At 33.7% G+C, this 27,530-nt stretch overlaps 2 protein-coding genes across 2 annotated transcripts; both read left to right on the top strand.

The window, feature by feature from the left end:
* Positions 1-261: 261 nt before the first annotated feature.
* LOC110466196 (retinol dehydrogenase 7-like) lies at positions 262-20,513 on the top strand. The gene is made up of 6 exons (XM_021522561.1): positions 262-350; positions 5,881-6,210; positions 10,074-10,341; positions 14,403-14,566; positions 15,737-15,949; positions 16,357-20,513. Exons 2-6 carry the CDS (start codon positions 5,892-5,894, stop codon positions 16,365-16,367), a joined length of 975 nt encoding a protein of 324 aa, XP_021378236.1. The 5' UTR covers positions 262-350; positions 5,881-5,891; the 3' UTR covers positions 16,368-20,513.
* Positions 20,514-20,711: 198 nt separating this feature from the next.
* Positions 20,712-26,235, top strand: LOC110466177 (17-beta-hydroxysteroid dehydrogenase type 6-like). The gene is made up of 5 exons (XM_021522530.1): positions 20,712-21,661; positions 21,973-22,310; positions 23,369-23,633; positions 24,092-24,255; positions 25,168-26,235. Exons 2-5 carry the CDS (start codon positions 21,980-21,982, stop codon positions 25,398-25,400), a joined length of 993 nt encoding a protein of 330 aa, XP_021378205.1. The 5' UTR covers positions 20,712-21,661; positions 21,973-21,979; the 3' UTR covers positions 25,401-26,235.
* The last annotated feature ends 1,295 nt before the right edge of the window (positions 26,236-27,530 follow it).

The following is a 27,530-nucleotide window of genomic DNA, read 5'->3' as shown; positions in this document are numbered from 1 at the left end:
GGAAGATATAGTCGGATCACCCCATCGAGAACAAAGTGCAATACTACTTAATCGGGGGCACCGAAAGGGTAAATAGCAGATTTACATATTGTTATTGTTGAAAGAGTATTAATAAAGGGATTCATTAAGTGTTTGATTCTGAAAAAATAAGATGAAAATAAATCATTGGTGTCTGTACGATTTGATTATTATGCGTTTTTTCCGTATTTAATAAAACTCGATAAATTTTAACCCTGTTGTATCCCTGTCAATGTTTTACATGCTTCTGCAGGATAAGCTGGTTTAATAATATTTGAAGCATCAAACTTATATTTACAGAAGTGGCTCGACACGCTCCCAAGTACAGAAGGGTAAGTACTTATATGTTAGAAGTGATGATATTATGTAAGGATACCCTCATCAGTATATAACAGACATTTTCAGACATAGAAGACATTTGTTTCTTATATGAATCTAGGATATAAATATTGACTCTATAAACTGTCAATCGGTTTCTGCTAGTTGAACAAAATAATAACAGAACCATAATAAGGTTATCCTTATTATCAAAATTGAAATGTTTGCAAATAGAATATAAAAGATGATAATTACAAACTTTACCGAAATAACGCTTTAAGAAGAAACAACGAAGAGTTACTACTTTCAGGTTGTTTTTTTGTACGTTGGATACAAACATTACAATAGTTATTGAGTAAGCTAAAGCAATGTAAGGCCGAATTATTGGCGTGTAATAAAACAAATACAAATCACAATAACAACAAACCCCAGTTTTTTTACGTTATTTGCACAATGCAATGCAAGACCAAACAAAAGCAGCAGTTATTTCGAACACCAATTAGTATAATGTGTTTTAAACATTTTAAGACGAAGACCTTGGCTTGTAGTTATAAAGAACACCTATTGAGATAATGATTTTTTTTCTAAACCAAATAATTTGTATAATATTATAAGGAACACTAATTAACGTGGTGAAATGTTAAACCAAACTATTGATTAAGATTATAATAAATACGTATATGTAATATAAATCCAAGCCCCGGACAAAACGTTATAATGTACAATTATAAGGATATCTGTTAAGACCAAACGATGTATATAATGTATTACGAACACTTATTGACATAGTGTAATAGAAGACCAACCATTGGTAAATGGTTTTCATAAATACCACGTAGTATTGTGTTATAAACGACTAAGCGATTTATATAATGTTATACTATGACTATTGTGCTATGTGTACAACGTACCAATAAACACTAATTGATATAATGTAATGTGATCAAAGACCAAATTAGTGATTGGTATGAAATTTTAAAGAAAACCACTTTGTATTCTTAATGTAAAACGAGTCAGTTGGTATACGATTATATATAACACTAATATGTATTATATAATGTATAAGTACAGTAATGGGTATAAGCTTGAAATGAACGCCATAAGATAATAGTATTGTGTCACCATTTCTCAGATTTTTTTTGTATTTATATTGCTTTGAAGTAAAGAAAATGTTCTGCCAAAAACAATATAGGTTTTCAGAATTTTAAGGATTTTAAATGGAAATTTATGTAAAAAGGAGTGAATTTAAAAAAAAAATGAAAGACATTTTTTTGCAAAATAATGTCAATACAAATGATACTGTCAAAGATTAGTATTGCATTAATGTATATAAATTTAATAAATGTTAAAATTGTGTAAAAGATATTTATCTATAAACGATTAAAAATTGACATTTTATATAAAAAAAAAAACATATACACATAGTAATTGCATGTAAGAGTTATCTTTCTTTAAAAACACAGTAGTGAAATAGGTAGCCGGTTTCCTGAAGTACAGAACAATGGACACATGTGACTCATTGATAAAAGAACACAACTGAATCAATGCCTGGATTGCTTTGAAATACTTTGATATTGAGAGAACAAACTGTTATGTCAATAATAAACATACAATATTCATCAATTTAATATTAAACATTAGAAGATGCGGAAACTGTGATACTGTCTCCCTACATTGGATTTTCAACTAGGGATGCACTTCCTATTTCCGTTTATCAATACACTCCTATATGACCTTAACTGTTACCTCATGTAAGACTCAAATGATTGGTATAAGATCAAAATGCATACTAATTGTTAAATTATAATGTTAGACCAAGTCATTAAATGGGATAATAATAAGTTCAAGTTAGAATTACAAAAACAAATATCAAACCATAGGTATATACGTTTCCCTATACACACGCTATCAGAAGACCTTGCATTCATATCAGTCTTCATGCAATTACATCAGTGTCATTTGACGCCTTTTCTACCACCTCGAATAACTTGAAACCATTATAGGAAGCAAACATTCAATTGACGTCGGACGTTGGTTGCACTTCCTGCAAATACAGAATACTCACTGCTATTACTTTCGAATGGAAACATATGTATTGAATAGAGTTATGCAAACATGGCGCTATAAACGCACACAAGTTAATCCTTTTTTTTTAACATGAAGTTGTTGTAGCCTTTATGAAATCGTTTTGCGTTCATACTTATATGAATGTTACATTTAAAACGACTCCGTTCAATACCTCAATGATAACCACGTATTATTTGTGTTCGACACACAGTACCTTGCCTTAAGAAAACAGTTGATACTGATAAGCATACCTCTATATGAAACAGTTGTGCCTAAAAGAAGAATGACGTGCTCAGTGACATCACATACACCATATCTAGCATCAACATGTTATTATTGTAAATAACAGTAGTTCAATGTATAACACAGATACTCTATTTGTACGAACGAGTTATCCCCCTTGGTGTTCAAAATACTTCAGTTTCAATTATTCATCCACAACAGAACAAATATCTATTCGTGCAGGATATGTTCAGTGTGTCTGAGTATATTTAATTGATAAGACAAATCATGTAACAATTTTTCAAAGATATGTGATTTCATGTTTATAAACAGTCTATTAAACCTCTTCATTCAAGCATAAGATTGAACCATAGAGACGCAAGTACATGTAACATCTCTTCAACCAAATATAAATTGGTTGTTTAAAACCACAAACTATCACAAAATGCAAACTGTATATTATAAATGTATACTTAATGTCGAACCTCATTTTTACGAATCGGATATCTCAAATAGAGCATTTATTTCGTCGTAGGCTTCTGTATTCTAGAGTTTTTTTATGCAAATTTATGATTGATATTTATCACAACCTCATTGATATCTATGGGTTCTGATTGTTTCAACAATCGCGACATAACTAGGTACAAGACATATATCGTGAGAATCAGTGATTTGTTGATTTAAGAACTAAAATGCATGTTTGAAAACTTTTAACGACATACAACATATCTTTGAACAGAACATTATAAAAATGCAATCCTATTATTTATTTAGTTTTTATTTATTTTCAAAAACTAGTCGTTCGAATAAAATTATCTATGGTGAATAATTCCCGTGTACTAGCTTCAGCTGTTATTGTTTTACAACACCATGCTCTGTTGATAGGTTTGTTTATCTTATGGCCTTACAACGGTCATGTCAATATCATATCTTTAATACTAATTTGACTGGAGACAGCATTAGGACGGGTACTCTATTAGGTCTAAAAAACATTGATGACTGCCAAGACACTTCCGGTATGCTGTATGGTTCACAATGTCTTTGATGTTCTTCTCCATCCTGTACCTATTGTCGTGCTGTGTATAAATACATATAGTACGGAACCAACACATATGTAATACTGTGGTGGAGAACCAACAACTATGTCGAATATATGCAGTAGAGAGCGAGCATGCATTGCATATATATATACTAATGTTCTTACTGTTCCTACCCCTCACCTCGACTCAAGTAGTACCGCTAGTATTGTTACAAAGGTAGTTAGGTAAGTGTTACACTGAAAGATTTTAAATATTTTATACGAACGAGCCAAATGGGACTTTATGTAGCTTTAACTACAGTCAAAATTTTCTTACAAGAACACCTAAGAGAGGATTCAAAAGAATTGTTTAAAGATGGTCTTTTGATAAAATATTAGAATAAAATGCACTGCTTTTTTGGAATAAGCAATTGTCGCCATTTCGGTAATAGTATTGTTTAGGGCGATCAAGCTCGTTTTACTATATGTGTCGTTCGTATATTTGACACTGATATGAACAAAACAAGATACAGTTATCTTATCGTAGAACGAACTCACTACACTGTGCAAATATCGGTGTCCATCCCCAATACTGACCAGACAACCACATGTACGACATAGACTAACCTAATAAAGCATGAACAGCTTAATCAAAAATAAACGGTAATCTGTTATCTAATATTGTTACAATATTTAAAATACAATTCTATGAATATATTAAAAGAAACCAAACTTAACCAATGGTGGGTTATAAACATATCTAAACACAAGTTTGTGTGACGCCGCATTACTTTGTTCGATTATCAACTCGATGACAATGCTAAGAGGATTATTTTACAGAACATTACCATGACCCAATTTGTCTGGTTATTATGCTAAATAGAATGATATGTTATCTAGGGGTTCGCTGTTTGTTTTGATAGTAACTGGAATTTCTATCAACTACGTCATAAAGCATGCACAATAATATGAAAATTGTATCGATCCAATACATCATGCATCGGTATTGCCGTGTTTATTTGTCTTTTTTTATTTATCAATTTATTTATTTATCTTCTGTAAAATGATATTAAAATAATATCGATCCAATACATCAAGTTTTATTTCAAACGAGATTATCGCGTTTATTTATCTTATTTTCTTAATTAATTAATTAATCAATCTTATTTAAAATAATTCGAAAACTATATCGATCCAACATATGGAGTCTTATTTTTACCGGTATTCCCTTGTTTATTCATTTTATGTAAAATGATATAAAAATCTTATTGCTCCAGTACTGAACGTTTTATCAGCATTCTCTGGTTAACCTCATCTTATTTATCTATTTAATTTTCTTATACAATTAATAAAAAATCGTCAAATGAGAAAACATGTAAATGTTACAAAAGGTTCAACAAATACTTAATTAGACGAAATTTGTGTTTACCGGCACGATGTTTTATCCGATAGGTACTAAAAATGTCGGGAGGTGTAAACTCAAGAAAAAACTATGATGTCATAAACCTGTCCTCTCTTGTTTATTATGAGTAAAACAGACTGACAGGCTCATTGAGGGGTTACATTAATATGAAGGTAAGCCCTGAGAATGTATATCATAGACATATAAAAGATTTGTTTTAAACTTTAATACCTTATCTACAATTGATTATCTGTGAAAATATTGTATTTCTATGTCATTATACTTAAAAAAAAGTATATGATTTTTGTTCAATAATTGATAATGAGTAAAGGTAGGACATGTATCGCTAAGCATGCGATACAATGTGCATAGACTTTGAGTTAAGATGGAGTCTTTTTTATTGACAATGTGATCCGTTTTGTAAGGATTGGATAATTTTTTGTCTACCATATGTTTCAATGCTAATCACTATCATCCATAAACATCAATTTGCTCGACACACCCTCCCTATTAATCAATCCTCCCTCTTACGAGACCACCATTTCTTTACTCCCCTAAATCAGTGTATCTGTATTAATATCTACTTTAGACAACCTTGGGTTCGCAGGTTTGACGCCTACATTGTATGTAGGGCAGTCTCTGGGTACTGTTTGCAGATCTGTGGTTTTGCTCATGATACTCATGTTTTTCTCCACAACCAAAACCTGGCATGTCCTTAAATGACTATAGCTGTTAATAGGAAAGAACAAACTTAACCAAAAATTCTTAATAAGGTTGTAACTGTATCTGTTTAAGTTAATACATAATAAGTTTAATGTTTTGATTTTGTTTTCAGATTTTTACAAGATGAGTTTGTACATCGTGGCGCTGTTAGTTCTAGCATACGTGATATCTAAAAAATTCCTAAGATCACTGAAGATTCCTCGGATTTACGACAAGTATGTGTTTATAACCGGATGTGATAGTGGTTTCGGTCATTTATTGGCCAAACGCTTGGATTTTCGTGGTGTCAACGTTTTCGCCGGATGTTTGACAGAAGATGGTAGAGCTAAACTGGATAAGTCAACGTCATGTCGAGTGACGTCAATGTTAATTGACGTCACCGATGAAGAGAGTATCAAGAATGCATTCATGATAGTGAAATCTAGACTACCCTATGGACGAGGTAAATGTTTGAAATTGGAATGAGTGCACATTTTAATATCTTTTAATCGTTCTGAATCTAGTTGAATAACACTTTGTGAGTTTTATTATTCTGAAAAATTTCTTTCTAAGTGTAAAAATGTTCTTATCTCCTGCATGACTGATTGGATTTTAACTAAATTTGATATGAAGCATCCTTGGGACCAGGGGCGCAATGGATTTATGAAGGGTGTGGCCACCTAGGGGGCTGAGTGAGGGGCCGAAAAGGGGGGTGGATTTAGGGACATTTCAAAAAATCTTCTTCTCCAGTTCCAGAAATGCTAGTATCAAATACTATTCATAGTTGTAAATGCCTTCGAGTGGTTTATATACTTTGTGATTTTCATGTGCCCCTGGTCCCTTGTTTGCCTTTTTTTGGAGGGGGTAAAGTTTGGTATTGTTTATACAATGTATAGACCATGCGACAAATGAACAGCCATCACATACATTTTTATCTCCAACCCAACTAATGAGCTAGTAAAAGTAACAACCTTAATTCTTTATGAATTATAAAGTCTCCATAGTAACTCTTCCAAGTCTTACCCTACATGTCTGAAGTGGTTACAAATTGGCATTACAGAGCAAATGTAAATAGTGTGCCATGATTGCTTAAATAACCAGGTGAGCGATACAGGCACTCTGGGCCTCTTGTTCATATTGAAATTGCCACGCACTGATCAAAGCAAACATTTTCAGACGCGAAAATTTCACAACTTTTATAGTAATTTTAACCCAATGCTATGGATATATTTGTTTAAATTCAAATAGCTTTGACATCGTTATTGATTTCCAACTGTTTCTGAATGTTTCATGGAATGATTGGGAGCAAGAAAGTCACGAGAGTTATGGTATAAAATATGTGAATGTTAAACAAACTTGTTGTCAAGAATAATGACCTTTGAAGAGCATTAGGGTCAAGTATGAAATTAAATTTCGCATTAAGTGTTACTTAGCCGAAATGTCGACTTACTAATGCGAAATTTCAAAACACTATCCGAAATGTCGACTTCTTAACTCAAATTGCAACTTACTCTTTCTCGAAATGTCGAAATCATTTCAGGAAAATATTTTAAAATTTCGAGAAACTAACGCGATTAGACGAATTTTAGTTGTTTTATACAATCTCCATTGTTTGTTTGTTTATTTGTCAACTTGCTATAGTTATTATCAACTTTATGAAAATGCAAAAAATAAATAAACAAAACCTTTTTGACCAATTTACCGGGGAAATCCGATAAGGTATGGAAACTTACCCAATACCTTTAGACATCTGATTGGGGAATGTATCCCTGGATGTCTTGTTGAGAGTCTGAGGCGCCATTCATTGTGACTCAAGGTCACACTTCGCACACCTTGGTACATAAACACTCAAGAACAGGCAACAATGCAATAATGAACAAGTGTAGGAATGTTTGGTTATAATTGTTTCAAATGGTACACTTATTTTTTGAGGATTAAAAAAGATTTTGAACTGTTCTTATACATGTATGGATATGTATTGTCTTAAAGCGTCGTGTCTCAGGTTGTTGCTAAGATACATATACTCGCACTGTATACACACGCACAGAATCCTTCATGCGTAATTGATAATATTTCTGTAAGCAAAACCCACCAGAAATTAGGAAAAACGCTAGAATTGCGTTGAAGAACCCATTCGAAATTGACTTGACATAATTAAGCCGATATAGATTATAACAAGACAATAGCGACCTGCCTATCAATTATGGGCCACTTGCTTTGCCAAATAATATTTACAGCTTTGGTGTTACACAATACATCAAAATCATAAAAAACAACTTTCCAAAAATAAGATGTAGTTTTGTCAAAAAGAGTTTTTTTGTGATTTCTGTCCCCCACTTTACACCCTCATATAACCTCAAATTTAATGTGTAATTCATTATATTTTTTATGTATTTTTTCATTCAACTGACCTCGTGTCACATTTGAATAACTCCAAATAAAATAATGTGTAGTGGTTCAATATAGTCTGTAACAAATGATTCCTATTTTTGAAGTCAAAGATTCACAAACCTGTAAGTGACGTATCCCTTCCAATGACAGAGGATACGTTGCTGTATGCAAATCATATTTCTAAAGTTGTACGGTATCTAAAATATCAATATCAGTATGCCAATTAGAGATTTGTCCAAAGATGGAAAACCTTGAAGAATCAATGCAGTCAATTATATGAGGGTAGAAGTTCCCTGTTCCACGGGCAAACACCAAGAATGACCCTTTTTCTCCAACGTTTTACAAACATGTTCTTGGTGATTTCTTTTAAATTGATCATGACATTGCAAATATAACAGTAAAGAAAGTATTTCTATTCTAGTTACCGAACAAACTTACAAAGAAACATATTTGGAAAGAGCAGAATAACCCATCACATGCTGACGTTATACTTTAATGTTAAAAGGAATTAAAAAAGCTTAAAAACAGGTTTGGTTTGCAAGCTGTTTATTTCTTTGAGGCGATGTCAGATGCCGACTGCGTTTAACCGATAATGATTGTTCTTCTGGTGTCACGTTTTATAATGTCAGAACAGTGAGGACGCACACATTTGATTTTATGCACGACCTAGTTGTCAAGACTAAGAAAGATAGAAGTTCCTGAATCGGGTCATTTGGTGCACCTTCGTCGTATAAATTTTAGCCCACACGGGTGTTCGGGAAAAGTGTTTCCCTTACCCTGGACAGGTGTATAAACACCCTGGTGTCGAGACGAGGGGGTTTCCCTATTGAAAACAATTTTATGACGTCACGTGAACAGTACATCAACGACACGTCAACTCTGTATTTTTAGCATATAACATTAACAGTGCATGATACTCAATGAGTGAACAGGGTAGGGGAAAATGAATCAATCACCCCTTGAGGTGATATTTGGAATCTCAACCCTCAGGGGAAGATTCTTATGTTACCAAACACCCGGCAAAGCCTCGTGTTTGGCAACTTAAAAATCTCCCCCTCGGATGTTGAGATAAAGGGGGTTAGGGATTCTATAAATCTTACATGCGCCAGGTTCTTTTTTATTTTGAGATTTTCTACATTAATTATTTATATAAAACTATAAATAACACCGACGTTAATCTAGAAAATCTCAAACTAAATAAAACTGGCGTATGTAAGATTTTAAACTTTGATGCGCTTTTTCGAGAGGTAAAAGTATAAATAATTTGAAAATCGGTAAAGTATTGACGAAGTTGATATTTTGACACAAGATGGCGGCTACATCTGGATCTGATCAATTGGTTAAAGATGTGAACAGATATAAGTTCTTTAATACTTTAGTTAATAAACTTGGTAAGCCTCGCTTCTTTGCCAAAATTCCGTTCCCTTTGGTGAGATATTTATGTATACATATCCTATCGGTGCTGAACACAAAATAACGATAAATATTTCGGAAATGTAAAAGCAATTTAGAGACATAACTGTGTTATGACTCCATAATGTGTGTATAAACGAGATAGAATTATTCCTCGCTGAATAGATAGACAATTCGGCTTCTAAGAACACGGGAAACCTCTATATTATGCCCAAAATTGGTTTTCCTTGGGTCGGATATATTTTTCTCCTACATAAAAACATATGATAGAGTCAAAAATAAACTATTTGCCGATCTCTGCCTGTTTTTTGCCACTTTTTAGAAATATTTATTTTGTTTTTATCACACATATTTCGACATTACACTATTGGTTTCCAGCATCACTGATGAGGTGTTTTTTTTATCAATAATGATATGGCTGTCTAGTGCAATACATTTGTTAAGTTTTAAAACTTCATCCAACTGGTTTTGGTTCGATTTAGTATGATTAATAAAATTAATTAATATCCCTTTTCCTTTAAGGACTGCACGGCCTGGTAAACAATGCCGGTATATATGACTCACTTGGTGCCATATCATCGGAATGGTTATCCATTAAGGATTTCGAGAAGTTAATGAACGTTAATCTGTATGGGATGGTGAGGGTCACGAACAGGTTCCTGCCATTAGTGAGGGCTGAGAGGGGGCGGATCGTCAACATGTCCAGCGTGGCTGGCAGGTTGATCGCAGCTGGAGGTGCACCGTACGTCTGCTCGAAATTCGCTGTGGAGGGGTATTCAGACACCATCAGGTAAGATTCATGGTCACGTGACAAGTTTTGGTCTCGATGTGATATAATTAAGATAACATACAATATGATTTGTCTAGAACGATTGATGCAAATAGCTGTACGCAATATCAATATTTACTATTGAAGCGCATCTACATAAAAACGTGTCGGATTTGATAATATACATCATATTAAGGGAAAAGAAACCATCGCGTCGGTCATAAACGCTAGATTTTCCTTTGTTCGAAGTTTCACTCGAGAAACGGACAAAACCCAACACATTTGAATTCTGAGTGACGAGACGACAACATTAACGGGTCAAAATGACCACCTGGACTTTTGTGTTATTGCTCATTTTCGGTGTAAAAAATAACCATATTGTCCTTGTGTTAGGAAAACATAATTCTTTGTCGCTTTATTAATTAATAGCATTCCACATGAATTTCGCTCTCATGAATCATCAGTAATCCCAAGGAAACACAAACGGTGTGTATCTTCCACAAGGTACTAACTGTGGAACGTTTCACTAGAAGGACAAATGACGTGGTAACAAGTCGTTTGCTTGGACCATTAAAAGTTAAATCTAGCAAAAACCTTACCTTAACCTCGAAGTTAAAAAGCAGTATCGATCCTGTTAATGTTAGTATATACAAATACATTAAATCAAATATGAATTTCAAGTCAATTGTTCACTTGTTTTTCTTATTATTTGTTTTATGTGGTCGATGCAATAAGTACATGACATATATAACAACGTGTACATACATTGTAAATTAATTTCCCTTGCTATTTTTCTTTCATGAGCATTCATGCGGCGATGATCAGTATTGATCAGCGTCATTGTAAAACTTCTTCCGCCCAGATACACGTGAGATAACCGTTAGATTCAAACAGTTGGTGACGCTAAAGATGAACGTATGTGATTGAACCTTTACATTTTGGTAATGGATACAGTAAGCAAACAAATGCATGACACTGCATCATACAGCTGTTTATCCTAGATTCATCGGTGATGCCAAGGGCAAACACCTTGGAAATCTAAATAACCTGAACTACTATTGAAACAGAGTGGCAAGTGCGTAACACCTTATCAATTAATTATTTCAAAATTTAGAGGAGCCCAGGTTCATTTCAAATTTAATAATCTGTAAAATACGTATATCAAAAACCATGTCACTACTCAAAAAAGATAACAGTGGCTATCAAGTTACAGCGAACCCCGGGGATTGCAATAGTAGCCGTAGACTAATGGTATAACGTCGACAACGGTGAGTTAAATGATCCACCAGCAGAGTCTACCACCTTGTATCTGAAAGATGAACGTAACACACACATCGCACCTTTAAACTGTTCCAGGAACATCGTTTTTACTGAGGTCACAGATGCTTCAATATCGAACATAGAAGGAAATACATATCTGTATATCAATTATAACTAATAAATGTAGAATTACAATATATGTATTGAACTTAATCATCCAGGGCTTCATATGTATATAACAGATTTAACTTCATATCGGCATGGACATTAATAAATGCTGATTTAAACATATTCTGTTGATATAATCAAATGGATTGTGCTCAAGTTATAACAACTTATAGAGGCAGAAGAGATTATAGAGATGAGTAAAGTATATTTCGAATGATACAAAAGGTTCATTCAAAGTATGAATATTTTTAAACTATTTAAACTTAAACTACTGCATGGCACGCACTAGCTACACATTCTTTTCACATCAGCTATTCGTTTGTCCATATAAAACACATTCCTTAGAATCCTTCCTCGATTCAATCGTGTTCCTTCCAGGTAACATATCAATGTGCCATGCAGCGGAATTATTTCAATTTGAAAAAGAAAAAATACCTATATGCAATTTGCTGAACCAGTAACACTATTAATATTCTATAGACCTACAAAGCAGAATGAGAGGTTTAGGAGAGAAGGGACTATGACAGATTAGACAGATATACATGTACCTGTTCACACGAATTTTTGTTTAGAATCTGAACAATTTCAAAAATACGCTCATTGTCAATATTTGATAATTCAACATTTCCAGACAATAGTAACTCTTGGTGCAAAGGATGATAGGGTATCAACTTATTTAACATTTCATGTCTGATGTTCCTTTACATTGGACATTGGACAAAATAATGGTATGAGTTTTCACAGGGGTAGCCACAAGCACGAAAAGGAGATTCTACATTCAGTTGGCTACAATTGTGTCTAAGTTTAGTTAATAAGATATTAAGGCGACGGGGTCCGTGATTAAAGAAATACGGTGGCTTATAATGTTTCAGAGTTATGGCAGTTTTGAATTTACTGTAGTTTGATTTAGTTATTCCAAATTTCTGTAGTTGCTGGTATAAATGATGATCTAGTATTGGAAAGAATATAGTTGCATGTATGCATGGTATAGTTATTGTTATTTCTAAGGGGATATGGAGTTTTATCACATACTAAACCTGGGAGTAATGTATAAAGATATGACGGTGTTAGTTAATTGTGCATTTTGTAAAATACAGTTAGCTTTCTTCATTCTCTTCTGATATTCAAAGTATCCCATCCCGTTTCAAAATAAAAAGATTCATTACTTGCATATACTGGCAACCCAGTTACGACTCTAGCAGCTTCCAGTTGAAATTTTTCTAACAAATAGATATGGAATTTAGATAAACCACTCCAGAGTTCACAAGCATATTCAATTATAGGTAGAATGAAACATGTATATATTTGCTGTTCATTACTTATATGCCACTGCCGACAAATATTGTTGAACCATTCCATGGAACTGTCGGTAAATATTAGTGATATGGGAATAACGAAAAAACAAACAACCAAACAGGAATACAAGTGTAAAAAGTTCGAACAAAAGATTCATAAAACTAGGAGAACATTTGATAAAATGAAAGTTATGGAGTTTTTTGAAAATTCAAGGAAAATAAGACCAGGTTGTCCGGAAAGGTTAAGCGTATTCCGCTTTATTAACGACACTTGCCAAATATTTCGGCCTTTATATTGCACAAGGGTACCGCACCATCCTCGTCTTGAGGAATCGACCTGAATTAAAAACACCAATATTCATTTACTGACAATAAGAAGGTTTGGGATTATTATAATTTAAGTAAGCTTAAGCGCCCACCTATGGTTTGGGATTCTATGATTAAGACATACAAACTGCATGTTTAAATGAACAGTTAATTGTATTTCATGGTTAATAGACCAAAGATTTTAATTATGCCTAGATGTGTCAGATGTGTTTGAGCTCATCTGCCCGAAGGGCAAGTGAGCTTATGACATGGCGCAGCGTCCGTCGTCCGTCCGTCCGTCCGTCAACGTTTCCTTTCAAACGCTTCTAGTCCTAAACGGCTTTGTGGATTTTAACTAAATTTGCTCTGCAGCAGCATTGAGCGAAGGGCACTCAATGTTGTATAAACGGTGTGTGTGGCCCCCTGGGTCCAGTGGAACCCAACAGGGGCATTCGAACTAAACGTTTAAAAGTCTTCTTCTGCTATAGGTATTAAGGATTTCATCCTTATTTGGTCTGGAACATCCTTGGGCCAAGACCAATCAGTTTTGTATAAACAGTGAGTGTGCCCCCCTTGGGTAAAAGGAGAAGAACCCAATAGGAAAAATAAAGGTACAACTTTGAAAATCCTTCTCCTAGCGTAGAGAAAAAGGGATTGTATCCTAATTAAGTCTGAAGCATCCAAGGGTCAAGGGGATTGAAACGGTGGATGTCACTAGGGGCAGAGGAGAGGGGCCCAATAGGGAAAATAGAGGTAAAACCTTTAAAATCCTTCTTTACAATAGAGGTTACGGGATTTTAGCCCAAAATTGTCTCCATCAAGTTGTCTAGTAGTGTCTGTTACTATTAGCGTGTATTCATTAAAACAAGGTTGCCACCAGGCTGCCATCTTCGATTTTTCCATATAAAGTTTGTTCTTACTATGTCTTCTGATATACTGGATTGAGTTTCCATATGCTACCATGGAGTGCCATATCTTTACTTCAAATCAGGTTATTTGAACAAATCCAGGTGAGTGATACAGGCCATCTGGGCCTCTTGTTTTCTATTGCAGGCAGGAGTACTACACAGCCGGTATTAAGGTCAGCATCATAGAACCAAGCGCATATAAAACCGACATCATTGACATTAGCAACATGAAGAAAAAAGTACACGAATATTTTAATCGCCAAGATGAGGATACCATAGAGTATTACGGAAAGGATTACCCTGACCTATGTAAGTACCAAACTTGTACAGACTATAGATATCACCCAGTACGTACTTTCGTTTTACTAGCGATATCATAAGCTAGAACAAATATGGAATATTTTCAAATCGCAGAATGTTCATTTCACACTTAGTGTTGCTATATTACCATTTCTTGAGCTTTCTAGAACCTCACGATTCATACAGATTTTCCATATAAGTGAAATATCTAACATCATCGCTATATGTTCTGCAAATATATTGCCTTATTTGATTACATTAGTCTAGAAAAGTATTGATGATTTTCAAAAATAGATTATGTGTCAATACATTTCTTTTATTTAAATGCAGTATGGAAAATAGGCTATATATATATATAACAGTAATAATGAATTTTTCAAAGCGGGGTCAGTCAATAAGTTATGTATCTTTAATGATATAACAAATGCCTAGATCTGGGACAGAGTAGAATCAAATCTGTATATTTTATAGACTATAGCAAATTGTACCCTACCCACAACTTGTCTTTAATACAGCGTAGATATGTATAGTTTTTATCATAAAGATATCAATGATAAAAATAAACACAAACGGCGAAGGAAGACAATTGTATTACTCGTTCCCTGACCGGGCCTCGAACTCGCAACCTTCCGCACCAGATCGCCTAGACTACGTCACCTCACCATAAATATATGTACATTTAATAAAACAACGAGTACACAAGACTGACCACTATGCCTTTCTGTTTTCTTGGGCTTGTTCCGGCGGACTGATATTCATCTGTCACTGTCAGTTACATGACATCATCAATAGTTGCGTAGTAAATAATTTTAGTGACGTCATCTACCCTGACGTAGCTAGTTTGTTTCAATATGATTAAATACTGGTGGCCATCTGTCTTATAGATATTGTTGTGATTGTTGTGATATTGATTGTTGTGAATACCAGGACAGAAACAGAGTGTTTTCTGTTTTGATCATTATCAAAACATATAGGTAATCAATCACCCTAGTATAATAATGGCTGCTTCCTACTCGGAAAGGCATAATTTCTCTTTAGCTCATTTGGTAGAGCGTCAGACTAGAAGATCAGAGGTCCCGGGTTCGACTTTTATATGATTGGAAAATGGGGAGTACAATAACGGACGGAGTTTTGAAAGAAGTGTTCACTTACTAGTATGACTTCCATTATATATTCCAGTAATAAAGAACATATGGGATAAGTATGTATTTTCCGGGCGATTCTACCAGGTTGTGGACGCGTATGAACACGCTCTGACTGCAAAATACCCAGAAGGTCGATATTTGGTTGGCAAAGATAGTAACACATTTTTTTGGTTGCTGTATATTGCACCAGAATGGCTGTCTGCAATGGCTTTAGGAATTTTTAATTGGCCGTTACCGAAGGGTCTACGTAAGTTTTGCTTTGTTATCAGCTTTTAAATGCTATTATATTACAAAAATATTACGGACATAAATTATTTTATCATGATGAACTCGCATATATATACACTTATGCCACTAACTCAAAAAAGTTAAAAAGCAGTATCGATCCTGTTAATGTCAGTATGTACAAATACATTAAATCAAATATGAATTTCAAGTCAATTGTTCACTTGTTTTTCTTATTATTTGTTTTATATAAATTTGAATTTATTGTTTTGTGTTTAAATTCTTTCATTATTCAACTAAGCGGTAAATACGTAGTTGTTATGATGTTCTAAAATGTATCTTTTTTTCTATATATTTTATATATAAATCTCCATTTACCTCTAATAAAAAACTTTATAGAAGTGACATTATGCTGTTTTTTATTTGCAGGGAAAATTTAGATACGGATATGAAGCCTTTAGCTATAAAACTTCTTCAAAATATCATATATAATCGAATGTTTTTCTCTAGACATATCTACATGTATATTACACGAAGGTTAAACATGACTTACTAGCAGCTAACAAGCTACCTGTTGTTAATATTACCGAGCAATTTATTATAAACATTAAATAAACCTGTTTCTATTGATTTCTTTGTTTAATAAATTCATAAAAAGGACTCTATCAAATTATTTTTATAAACTGTAAATATACATGTATATCTCTAACTTCATATACAAGATATTGAAACAAACGTGTTTAATAGGAAAGATACATAGCTAAATAAGGGTACGCAACATTCGTTTCAAACATTTCTGCTTATTATTATTGTTATCGCTTATACAATCGAGTAATCGAGTAATTCGATGAAATCGATTTTACAGCACGATGTTTTCCATTGTCTTACCAAATAACGTCGTCTCTAACTATCAGATCAAATAAATCCGAAGCTTCTTTTTTAACAATATGTTTTTTCATATCGAAATGAAAAGGGGGTAAAACAATTGAAATAAATGTGGATGCTTTAGGAATACTTCAGAGCAGTCTTTCTTATTAAGACCATCTGGTCTTACGTTAAGTGTTTAAATTGGTATTTTTTTTCTTTCACGTAATCTATTAGATTAGCTTTACAATAACACCAACTTATCAAATGCAAGATAACAGTTCCTTAATGATTACAGAGGAACGGCTTTCGGTCAAAGCCGGTCAATTTTACCGTTTTATTGGCGTGCGATTATTTTGATGTGTATTAATAGATTAATATAGCCTTTTAATTGGCTATATGCCTTCTCGTTTCACCCCCAACGTGGTTCATACAGAGCCCTCAAGTTTGGCGTGACGTAACCAGGGGTACAGAGAATGTAACTTAGAGTACATTAACAACATGATGCATTTTATAATCATACTTATAGTTTACTTACATAATTGGCATAATATGTCAACTAATACCCTCTTTTTCAAATAAAACCAGTTTGTATCAATTGGTAGATATTCTTTTGAAACATATTGATGATGAAATAAAAAATAAATGAAAGCAATATGTATTTGTAAAATTATATCTGGAGAAATCTAGCATGAATATATTTTTTTGGAAATAAATTACAACCGTTTATATTTCGAATGTTACGACCTTAATAGGCGAAAATAACTCTGGAAATATAGATATAATGACTTCATATGTCCTCACCATGGACACATTATCAGTGTGTCTTAATCTTTGTGTGTACATGTATATACACAAGACTAGACCGACACCAAATAAACCTGATAATGATTAGATAGGGTATGTCTGGATTAACCGAATGTCAACGTGCAGAAAAGTCGTACTCTGACCTGTTACAATTTGTAATAAATTGCCATTTAGGAGAAATTGTATAGAAATAAAGATATTTTACCACATATCTTATTGTTTTTAAAGATACAACCACAACAAAACCCCTTTCACTCTGACATGTTTAGTTAAACATATTCCATTGATCAATTGAAAGGATCGGAGAAGAATCTTTTACAACCGTCGTTTCAAGAATACGACATAATATATACATTTTTAAAAGGTAGAATAAATACAGTATCTATACATATATTTTGCAACTGTACATAATGGAGGTGGAAGGTGGAGTACATGTTGAATGCATCAAAAACACTGAAACTGTTCATGAATATTGTAACATTTCAGTAGTATATATTGAAGGTTGCAAGGTTGAAAAATCTGATTGAATTGAATGTATTAATCCGAGAAAGCCTGATACTTACAATAGACTCTGTAATACCGAATCAACCGTAACAGACTGCATACGCAGAAAAAGATTGAATATCACTACAAAGGGACGTAGACCATGGTGAAAGAACCATCTCTACGATTTTGATGTTCTTAGTGATGAAAATGTCATTTTTGATTTAACGCTAAAAGGGAGCTTTTTGTTTCTGCTGTAGTATCTGTAGTATATCGGAGTCTATAGGATAAAATAATATAAAAATGGAAATTATTAAGGTGTAGAATTACTCGCCTTTTTGTATTGAACTAATCACCGAGATATACATTATTCGAGCTATATTCAAATAAAATATGTACGGAAATATTTCCAACGGGTAAATTTCCTTACCACGAACTGTATATACAATGTATAGTCATAGCCCAAACAGTTCCACTATTACAGGGTTAGTACTTGTGAAATTAATCATCAATATATTATTATTTAAAATGACAGATGTGTGTAAACATGTTAATACCCAATATGTTGTAAACAGTGTAGTGCAAAAAAGGATACAATAAATATACATTAATTATATCAATGATAAGATAAATTATTGTTTGTAATCGATGTTTACTTTGAATAATAAATATGTGCATGTGACAGCTTAAATATCGGTCAAGATACCCGAATTTCGTCAGATTTAGATTAGACATCGAAAGTCAAATGGGTACAGGTAATTGAAATCACTAAATGTGTCAATGTATCTAGTAAGATGATATATTAGTTTACAAAGTCTTACGTCAATGTACCAAGAACACTACCAACATCGAGAAACTACCTACATAAAACACTACCAAGAAGAAGACGATACCCAAAACGGGACACTACCCTCAACGGGACACTACCAACCCGAAACGGGACAATACCCTCAACCGGACACTACCAACCCTCAACAGGTCAATACCCTCAACGGGACACTACCAACCCGAAACGGGTCAATACCCTCGACGGGACACTACCAACCCGCAACAGGTCAATACCCTCAACGGGACACTACCAAACCGAAACGGGACAATACCCTCAACGGGACACTACCAACCCGAAACGGAACAATACTCTCAACGGGACACTACCAACCCGAAACGGGACAATACTCTCAACAGGACACTACCTACCCAAAACGGGGCACTCCCTACCAAACACGGAACACTGCCTACCCAAAACGGGGCACTACCCAAAACGGGGCACTACCTACCCAAAACGGGGCACTCCCTACCAAACAGGGGACACTACCTACCCAAAACGGGGCACTACCCAAAACGGGGCACTACCTACCCAAAACGGGACACCTGTGTGAAAGCTGTCCAAGAAATTGACAAGCAATCAAAAGACATATTTTTATGCATGCTACTTTAATGTCTGTAAAGCAGTATATCTACTTTATTGGCTGCTGGTTATGGCTAATTTCAAGGCTAGAAATAATTTCAAAAACAAATCTTTCTTAATTTTAGTGACATTTAAGATATCATTTTCGAAAACGTATATTTTTCAAAACTAATACCGCTTTGGAAAAGAAATGTTATAAGAAAAAGTTACAATAAAATAGTTGATATAGCTCTGATTGTCTGCTTATCTTGATAGCTTATACCTCAGTACGAGCCAAAATACCGAAGTATCCATATCAGGGTACTGTTATACAAGTTCAAGAGCTCAGGTCATCCTTATAGCATTTCACGATCTATTTATAGAACCACGTACAAATATCATATTGTAAATATTAAAAATCACAAGTGGATGATATATACCTATTAAGAATTAAGAAACATTATTGGAATTTGAAACTATGGTATAAAAAAAATCAATATTTACCTGACAAATGTTCCGTTTTTGGTTCCACCGACGTTATGTCACTGTTCCATCAACACAGGCAATTTTGTGCCCAAAAACAAAACATGACTATATATCATTATTCGAAACCATGTTAAACAATCAAGTATGAATTTCAATATTCCGATTTCAAGTTTATTAAACGTTAGTAATATTTGTGAGAGAAACGAACGTTCAATCCTGGTAACGATATGTAGGGACATTAGCACAGGGTATATCATATACTACATGTAACCACTGTAAATACTATATGAATGTTTGATCAAAATGTTATGATAAAATGAAAAAGATTCAAGTAGGTGTAAATCAATTTCAAAGTTAAATTGAATTCATATCAGAAGAAAAAGATGATAAGTTAGCGTTTTTCTTATCCATAATTTCATCGGATGGGTCTTAACACGAGATTGTGGGAATTCGGACATGGAATCTTGTATAATCTCAAAAAAGATCCGAAAGGAGAAGCAACAGTAAAACCTTACATTTACTTATCTCAATATGTGTGTGATATGTTTGTTAATAAAGAAAGCGGACAATGTCAATTTCATGTGCAATGTTTACCTAGGGAAACAGCTCGACAATATACTCAATTATTTTTAATGCGAGAAATATGAAATAATTCCTCATGAAGATTTATTGTAGAAATAATAAAATATACTAAATATTGGCTTTGGTATATTTGAAAGGTTACGTCGCTGTAGAAGCGTTGAAATCACATGACAATGTCGCATTATAGTTTCATCACACTAAAATGTCCTGGAAACCTCCTAACCATCATCCTACCTACATCCGGGCATATTATATGGACAACGAATGAACCAGTCCTCAAGGACACCCTTTAAAATCTGAACGTCAAGCAACGAGTAGCAAACACTCAATTTATAGACTTAGATTAGATCTTACTTGCTTGGGCTATCGTTTAACATCAAGATGAAAAGCGAGGTATTGTCAAGTAAGGCGTTAGCAATTCACAAAGTTGAAATTGGCAGAAAATTGGTTTCCCAAAGGAAAGGCACAAAACCAAACTCTAATTTCGCAGGAGGTTCTCACATAAGTCGCCGCTTCTGTAGATGTTACAAAATGCAACAGCAGGTGTAGTTTTCTTCTGTTAGTGTTTCCTATACCCTACATCAAGTGATTAGAAAACTGGGCACGTACATATTTATCTAATATTGTAATATATTGTATTTAATTATTTGTACTAATTAATTAATTAATTCTCACATATTAAGTGCTGCTTAAAACACTAAACATCCTGTAAAAGAATTGTTGAAACAAGCAAAACATCATGCACGTGTATTATCTTGTCATATAATTACATATTTCGTCCACCATTTAAACCAAGAAGCCCGATATGTTAAAATATAAACAGTTTTTATTCAATGATAGGATAAAAACGATAGTGTATTGACAAAGATAAAACTAAAGTCTACCGCAATTGAGCTTATAAAATTATATTTATACATTTATGAAGAATCCAGACTGTAAGTTATGTACATACTATCAATGATAGTGGCGAGTCGGCGATGACGTACATGTAGATCTGGACTTTGTATACGTAAGTGAGAGGTATGTGTGCTTATGGACCAAGGTTGTATATAAGCTCCACCTTCACACCCTCATCTCATTAGTACCGTCTGGCGAAACTACACTTCACATACAGAAGCAAAACTGGTGAGAAAAATATGTTTCATTTTAGCTAATTGGAAAGTGATTTTGCAAGTAAGCTGCACTTATTCATGAGTTAATGTTTATTATTTAAATTAAGTCTTTGTGAAACTGTTAATCATTATTTATTGTTTTCAAATTAACGCTTGGATCTCAGATTATATGCAAACCATTTATGTATTGAAGAAGAAAGGACAAACATAAAATCGTTTTTCGATAACCTGTAATTCATTAACAAAATAGTTAATGAAGACAATTTTATCAGGTAAGGCTTTTGACGTAAATTTTAATTAATGTACTTTCAATTTAAATTACAGAATTAAGATGCTAGCTTTTATCCTCATCATCTTTACTCTCCTCTTTGTGACCGCCCTTGTGGTCATTCGATGGCAATGGCGTAACTTGAAAATCAAGAAGCGCGAGGACCTCTATGTCCTTATAACCGGATGTGACTCAGGCTTCGGTAACCTGCTGACCAAACATCTTGACAATCTCGGCATTAATGTGTTTGCCGGATGTCTGACACAAAAAGGAGGCGACGATCTAAGAAAAGCAACATCTAATCGAGTTTGCATTATTGACCTTGATGTCACCAACCAAGACAGTTTACACAAAGCTTATGAAGAGGTGAAGAGTAGACTACCTGATGGAAGAGGTAAGGGGATTTTCAACATTAAACGTTATATTCTCTTGGCATGTACATAGCTTGTATAAGAAGGTTTACAGACTGTGTGTCGATCAATCTAATTAAAATTATATCTTCACATCGCTCTCGTTTACTGATATGTCGCGTTGAAGATCTAACAACATCCCGTAGAGGGTCACGTCAGAGGTCAACATGAATACATTATCGCATTTATAACAAGCCAATCAAAACGCGACATAACTCTTTCATTCAACCAATCAGAAAGCAGGACCTGTGGCATTTAATGCAGACACCTCGTAGCCCAAAATCCATTTTTTCGTCTGGTCCAGTGATAGTTTGAATATTGCGAAGCCTGTCATTGGTTAATTTTAGTTTCAGGTTGTTAAACTTTTTAACGACAACATCACCAGAAGAGGAAGTCTCTCTTATTTCAAAGCAAAATCCACAAATTGTACAAACGTTGTCTTGTAGATAGACACAGCGTGGTGTCATGTGCGCCGCCATTTTTCGATGCTCATTTGACACCTCTCGGTCTTTTATCATAGCAAGTGTGTTCCGAAATCATTACATCATCACTTACAGAAATGCGTAAGCTCTCATCTGATTGGTTAATGCAAAGGTCGCCTGAACATGACCCTATACGGGATGTTGTTAGATCTTCAACGCGACATATCAGTAAACGGGAGCGATGTGAAGATATAATTTTAATTAGATTGTGTGTCGATATTTTGTTTTTTGGGGGGATATATAGACTTTATAACCAACGGCAAGTGGTGATATTTATGTCATGGTATGTGACATCTTTTCACATTCTAAGACCTCAAGCGTTATGCCTGGTGCAGGGGCATGCATTCTGTAAACTTGAACCATTCATGAATGTTTATCTCGATTCACCATTTCAGAAATGTTGTGATACATGTATGACACACTTTTCTATTATAACTGAACACATTCCCCCTTCATTATGAAACTGGACTTGTCAAGGCTATGCAATGGGAAGGTTCAAATGTGATATTAGGGTGAATGGGTTAACACATTCTTACAATCTTCACATCTATATATTGCAGGACTCTGGGGATTAGTCAATAATGCCGGTATATTCGGGCAGAGTTGTTACGTTGCCTCTGATTGGCTGAACATCGACGACTATAAGTCTGTGATGGCCGTGAATCTGTACGGAACCATAGAAGTGACGAGGACATTCCTGACGCTCATTAGGAGAGAGAAAGGTCGAATTGTCAACACGACCAGCGTGTCCGGTAGAGTTGCTATTGGCGGGGCTCCATATGTCTGCTCCAAGTACGCCGCGGAGGGATTCGCTGATTCTTTAAGGTAAATTATTCAGAACAAAATTCAGTTTGATTGGTTATTGCTTGCTATGTTTCCAACCAGTTTCAGTTATACAAATAGTATGTTGTCCTTAATATATAGAATGATTAAATTGCAATAGTTGTTAACTTTAACATAGTGTTCACTCTGATCTGTTTTCAAATATATATATATATATAGAATAAAAACAAAAAAATCCAGATCGTCCGCTAGGCCTTTCTGCCTTCTAGGGCTTCTTCAGGCGGATTCATATATATATATATATATATATTAGCTGTATATCTGTAAATGGATACAGAGTACAGTATATACAATCCATATTGTGTACGCGCAGATGTAGAGAATAGCTTACTAAAATTCAGAAAAAATGTCATTAAATGCTTTTAAATCCGAATTTCGATTTTAATTGTAGGCGTAGAACTGACTATTTCCAATTTAACTTGAACTGTTTGATATTTCAGATCTGAGCTGTGGAAATCGGGTGTATCTGTGCACATCATAGAGCCGAGTGGATACAAAACCAACTTCTGTTCCGGAGAGGGAATTAGAGAGAACCTGAGGAAACGGTATCAAGCGCTTGATGAAGAGAAGAGGGAATATTACGGAGAAGACTTTGTGAGTAAATGTAAGTATAGATTCATTCTTTACTAATCCATATTAGTATTGACACATTGTCTGTTATCAAGTGTAGATTCATTCTTTACTTACCCATATTAGTATCGACACATTGTCTTTTATCTAGTGTAGATTCATTCTTTACTAACCCATATTAGTATTGACACATCGTCTGTTATCAAGTGTAGATTCATTCTTTACTTACCCATATTAGTATTGACACATTGTCTGTTATCAAGTGTAGATTTATTCTTTACTAATCCATATTAGTATTGACACATTGTCTGTTATCAAGTGTAGATTCATTCTTTACTTACCCATATTAGTATTGACACATTGTCTGTTATCAAGTGTAGATTTATTCTTTACTAATCCATATTAGTATTGACACATTGTCTGTTATCAAGTGTAGATTCATTCTTTACTTACCCATATTAGTATTGACACATTGTCTGTTATCAAGTGTAGATTTATTCTTTACTAATCCATATTAGTATTGACACATTGTCTGTTATCAAGTGTAGATTCATTCTTTACTTACCCATATTAGTATTGACACATTGTCTGTTATCAAGTGTAGATTTATTCTTTACTAATCCATATTAGTATTGACACATTGTCTGTTATCAAGTGTAGATTTATTCTTTACTAATCCATATTAGTATTGACACATAGTCTGTTATTAAGTGTAGATTCATTCTTTACTTACCCATATTAGTATTGACACATTATTTGTTATCAAGCGTAGATTCATTCTTTGCTTACCCATATAAGTATTGACACATTGTCTATTATCAAGTGTAGATTCATTCTTTACTTACCCATATTAGTATTAAAAGAACAAAGTCGCATGGTATAGGGAAGTGTTGATCTAAGTAGCACAATATAAAATACTATTTCTTTTTCCATTCTCTTTAAATAGTAACATCGGGTATGGATTTCGAACGCAACATGTCTTCAAATCTCAAAGAGGTGATCGAGGCATATACGCATGCGCTGACTGCCCGCTTCCCGTCTGCGCGTTATTTGGTAGGCTGGGATGCCAAAACACTCTACCGGTTCCTATGGTCAGCCCCAGAATGGCTGAGTTCGTTCCTTCTTAGTAGACCATGGCCAACACCAAGAGGAGTGCGAGTACAACACAAGAACATATAATCTCCATGGCGATGGACAGTGGTAGTATTTGCAACTAAGTGACCTTTGATTATGTCAACGTTAAAACAAGTGTCGAATTTGTGTATTAAGTTTGAGATTTGGTATATTGGTTTCATAAAAAAACGATCAAAATATAGTACATGTATATACAACTTTTCTTGACACATACATAAACGAAGTCTTAAGATATTTTGATACCAAGACATTGTGACACAGTTGGTTATCTAAACGCTCAAATCTTTAAAATAGAGAAATTATTACGTATGTATTTGTATTTTTGGAAATATTTTTTGATTTTATCTAAACTTCGCTTCTAGGCTTTATCATTAACTGGTTTAAGGAAACGTTGACAACGAATACCATGAACCATATGCTATCAATTTAATAATTCACGTTTGATACTTAACAGAGATAATTGGTTTTCACTTTTTTAAATAATATCAAACTATTCATCTTCTTGATACTGATATTTCATATGTTGTTATCAAAACTTATAGACATGCTTTGGCGACAACTTCAAAGAAATAAAAAAAAAGTGTCACTTGTGTTTCATAAGCTTTCAGCATTACAATTCTTTGTAGATATCATTTTAACATTAATATTTATTTGTATATATATATCACTTCTAGTCAACGCGTTTTTGTTATTGGTTAAAGCTAACTTCAACGCTCGATTAGTATTTTCAAAGAATGACCGAATATTTCTTACCACCTAAATCATATGCAAAATGATAACATGATCTTGTAATTATTGATTTCAACACAACTTAAGGAGAAAAAACAACAGATTATCTCCCTTTATAATTTAATTTTCGGTCGGTCCGGATATTTTTGATGCGCTTTATTTATTAATTAATTTATTTATTTTGAAATCGAGTACTAACTCACGAGAATTAATTAAAAATGATAAATAAAAGCTATAATTTTTCTACCACAATATTTTCTATATTGTCGAGTGATCGACCTCACTGTTACATAAAATTTCGTCTTTGGTATTATATCTATAAATAGTCAAATATTGATCAATGTTTACCTATTCTAAAAGTTCGTAAAGCGAAACATTTGTAAAATTAAAGCAACCATTTTAGGCTACCAATTCGGGGGAAACTGGTTGTAGTGAAGAAGCACATTTAAATGGCGCAAATCTTCAAACTGCAACCTCCCGTAGTTAAGGATGTCAACCAATCAAAGACACTTTACCAACAGTTCCGTCGTTTAATGGTGGTCCGGTTGCTGATAAACAAAAAATATTGTGGTAGAAATAAACATATGAATCAAGATGTTCTGTACAGCAGACTTACGTTCAATAATTTATCGATCAATATTCCAACTCATTGTCGAATGTCACAGTTATATTTAGCATCATATGCAAATATCAATGCAACTATTTTAAATGGTTTTGTACATATGTATATATATATGTGATGTATATAATGTTTTATTTATATTTTTATATAAAAGCCTCTGTTGTTTTTCGTTACGTTTTGAACATTTTTCTTCATGTTCATTTATTTACAAAACATTCAGGATCATAAAAATCATTTAAAACAAGTATCAATGCAATTTTTATTTGTACATACATGTAACGTTTCTTAACATTGGCTTTCTCCTTCATGTGTTAAATGTCATTACTGTGTGTGTTTTTTTTACATCATTATAATCTGGGAATATGTATATTAAATATATTTGAAATAAATATCAAGATGAATTCAATGGCTTCATTACTTATATTCTTGTTCACGATTTACGTACTAATACAATATGCAAGATAACACAAACAACATATAAACACAACCATAACTTTATGAAAAATATACTTCTGGCTTAGAAAGTTGACACTGTATACACCATATAACCTCAGTTTGATCCTTGTTATATTTAAAATAATTAAATTCTGGTTATTTTCCCAGCGATACGCAGTTTTGTTGTATCGTTAATCTTAAAACAAAATATCAAAGACAATACAAAACGATGACGTCGTTTACTGTAATATTTGGCACTTTATTTGTAGTTCCTTCTTCTGATTTGTTGAAGTTTCCTAACAATGAAATTTCAGTGCAATTTTCTGTTTGCTTTGTGCAAAATCCTTTTGATTTTTTTAGAAATATATAAATAGTTATTGACAATAACT

The sequence above is a fragment of the Mizuhopecten yessoensis genome, unplaced genomic scaffold (genome assembly GCF_002113885.1).
Source record: "Mizuhopecten yessoensis strain PY_sf001 unplaced genomic scaffold, ASM211388v2 scaffold11123, whole genome shotgun sequence".
Lineage (NCBI taxonomy): Eukaryota > Metazoa > Mollusca > Bivalvia > Pectinida > Pectinidae > Mizuhopecten > Mizuhopecten yessoensis.
The sequence above is the reverse complement of the archived record's forward strand: the minus strand, read 5'-3'. Positions and strand labels throughout refer to the sequence as shown.

Coding starts and splice junctions, on each gene's coding strand:
- LOC110466196 (XM_021522561.1), top strand. CDS start 5,892: ATGAGTTTGTACATCGTGGCGCTGTTAGTTCTAGCATACGTGATATCT. Junction 6,211..10,073: donor TAGACTACCCTATGGACGAG/GTAAATGTTTGA, acceptor TTTTCCTTTAAG/GACTGCACGGCCTGGTAAAC. Junction 10,342..14,402: donor GGGTATTCAGACACCATCAG/GTAAGATTCATG, acceptor TTTCTATTGCAG/GCAGGAGTACTACACAGCCG.
- LOC110466177 (XM_021522530.1), top strand. CDS start 21,980: ATGCTAGCTTTTATCCTCATCATCTTTACTCTCCTCTTTGTGACCGCC. Junction 22,311..23,368: donor TAGACTACCTGATGGAAGAG/GTAAGGGGATTT, acceptor TATATATTGCAG/GACTCTGGGGATTAGTCAAT. Junction 23,634..24,091: donor GGATTCGCTGATTCTTTAAG/GTAAATTATTCA, acceptor TTGATATTTCAG/ATCTGAGCTGTGGAAATCGG.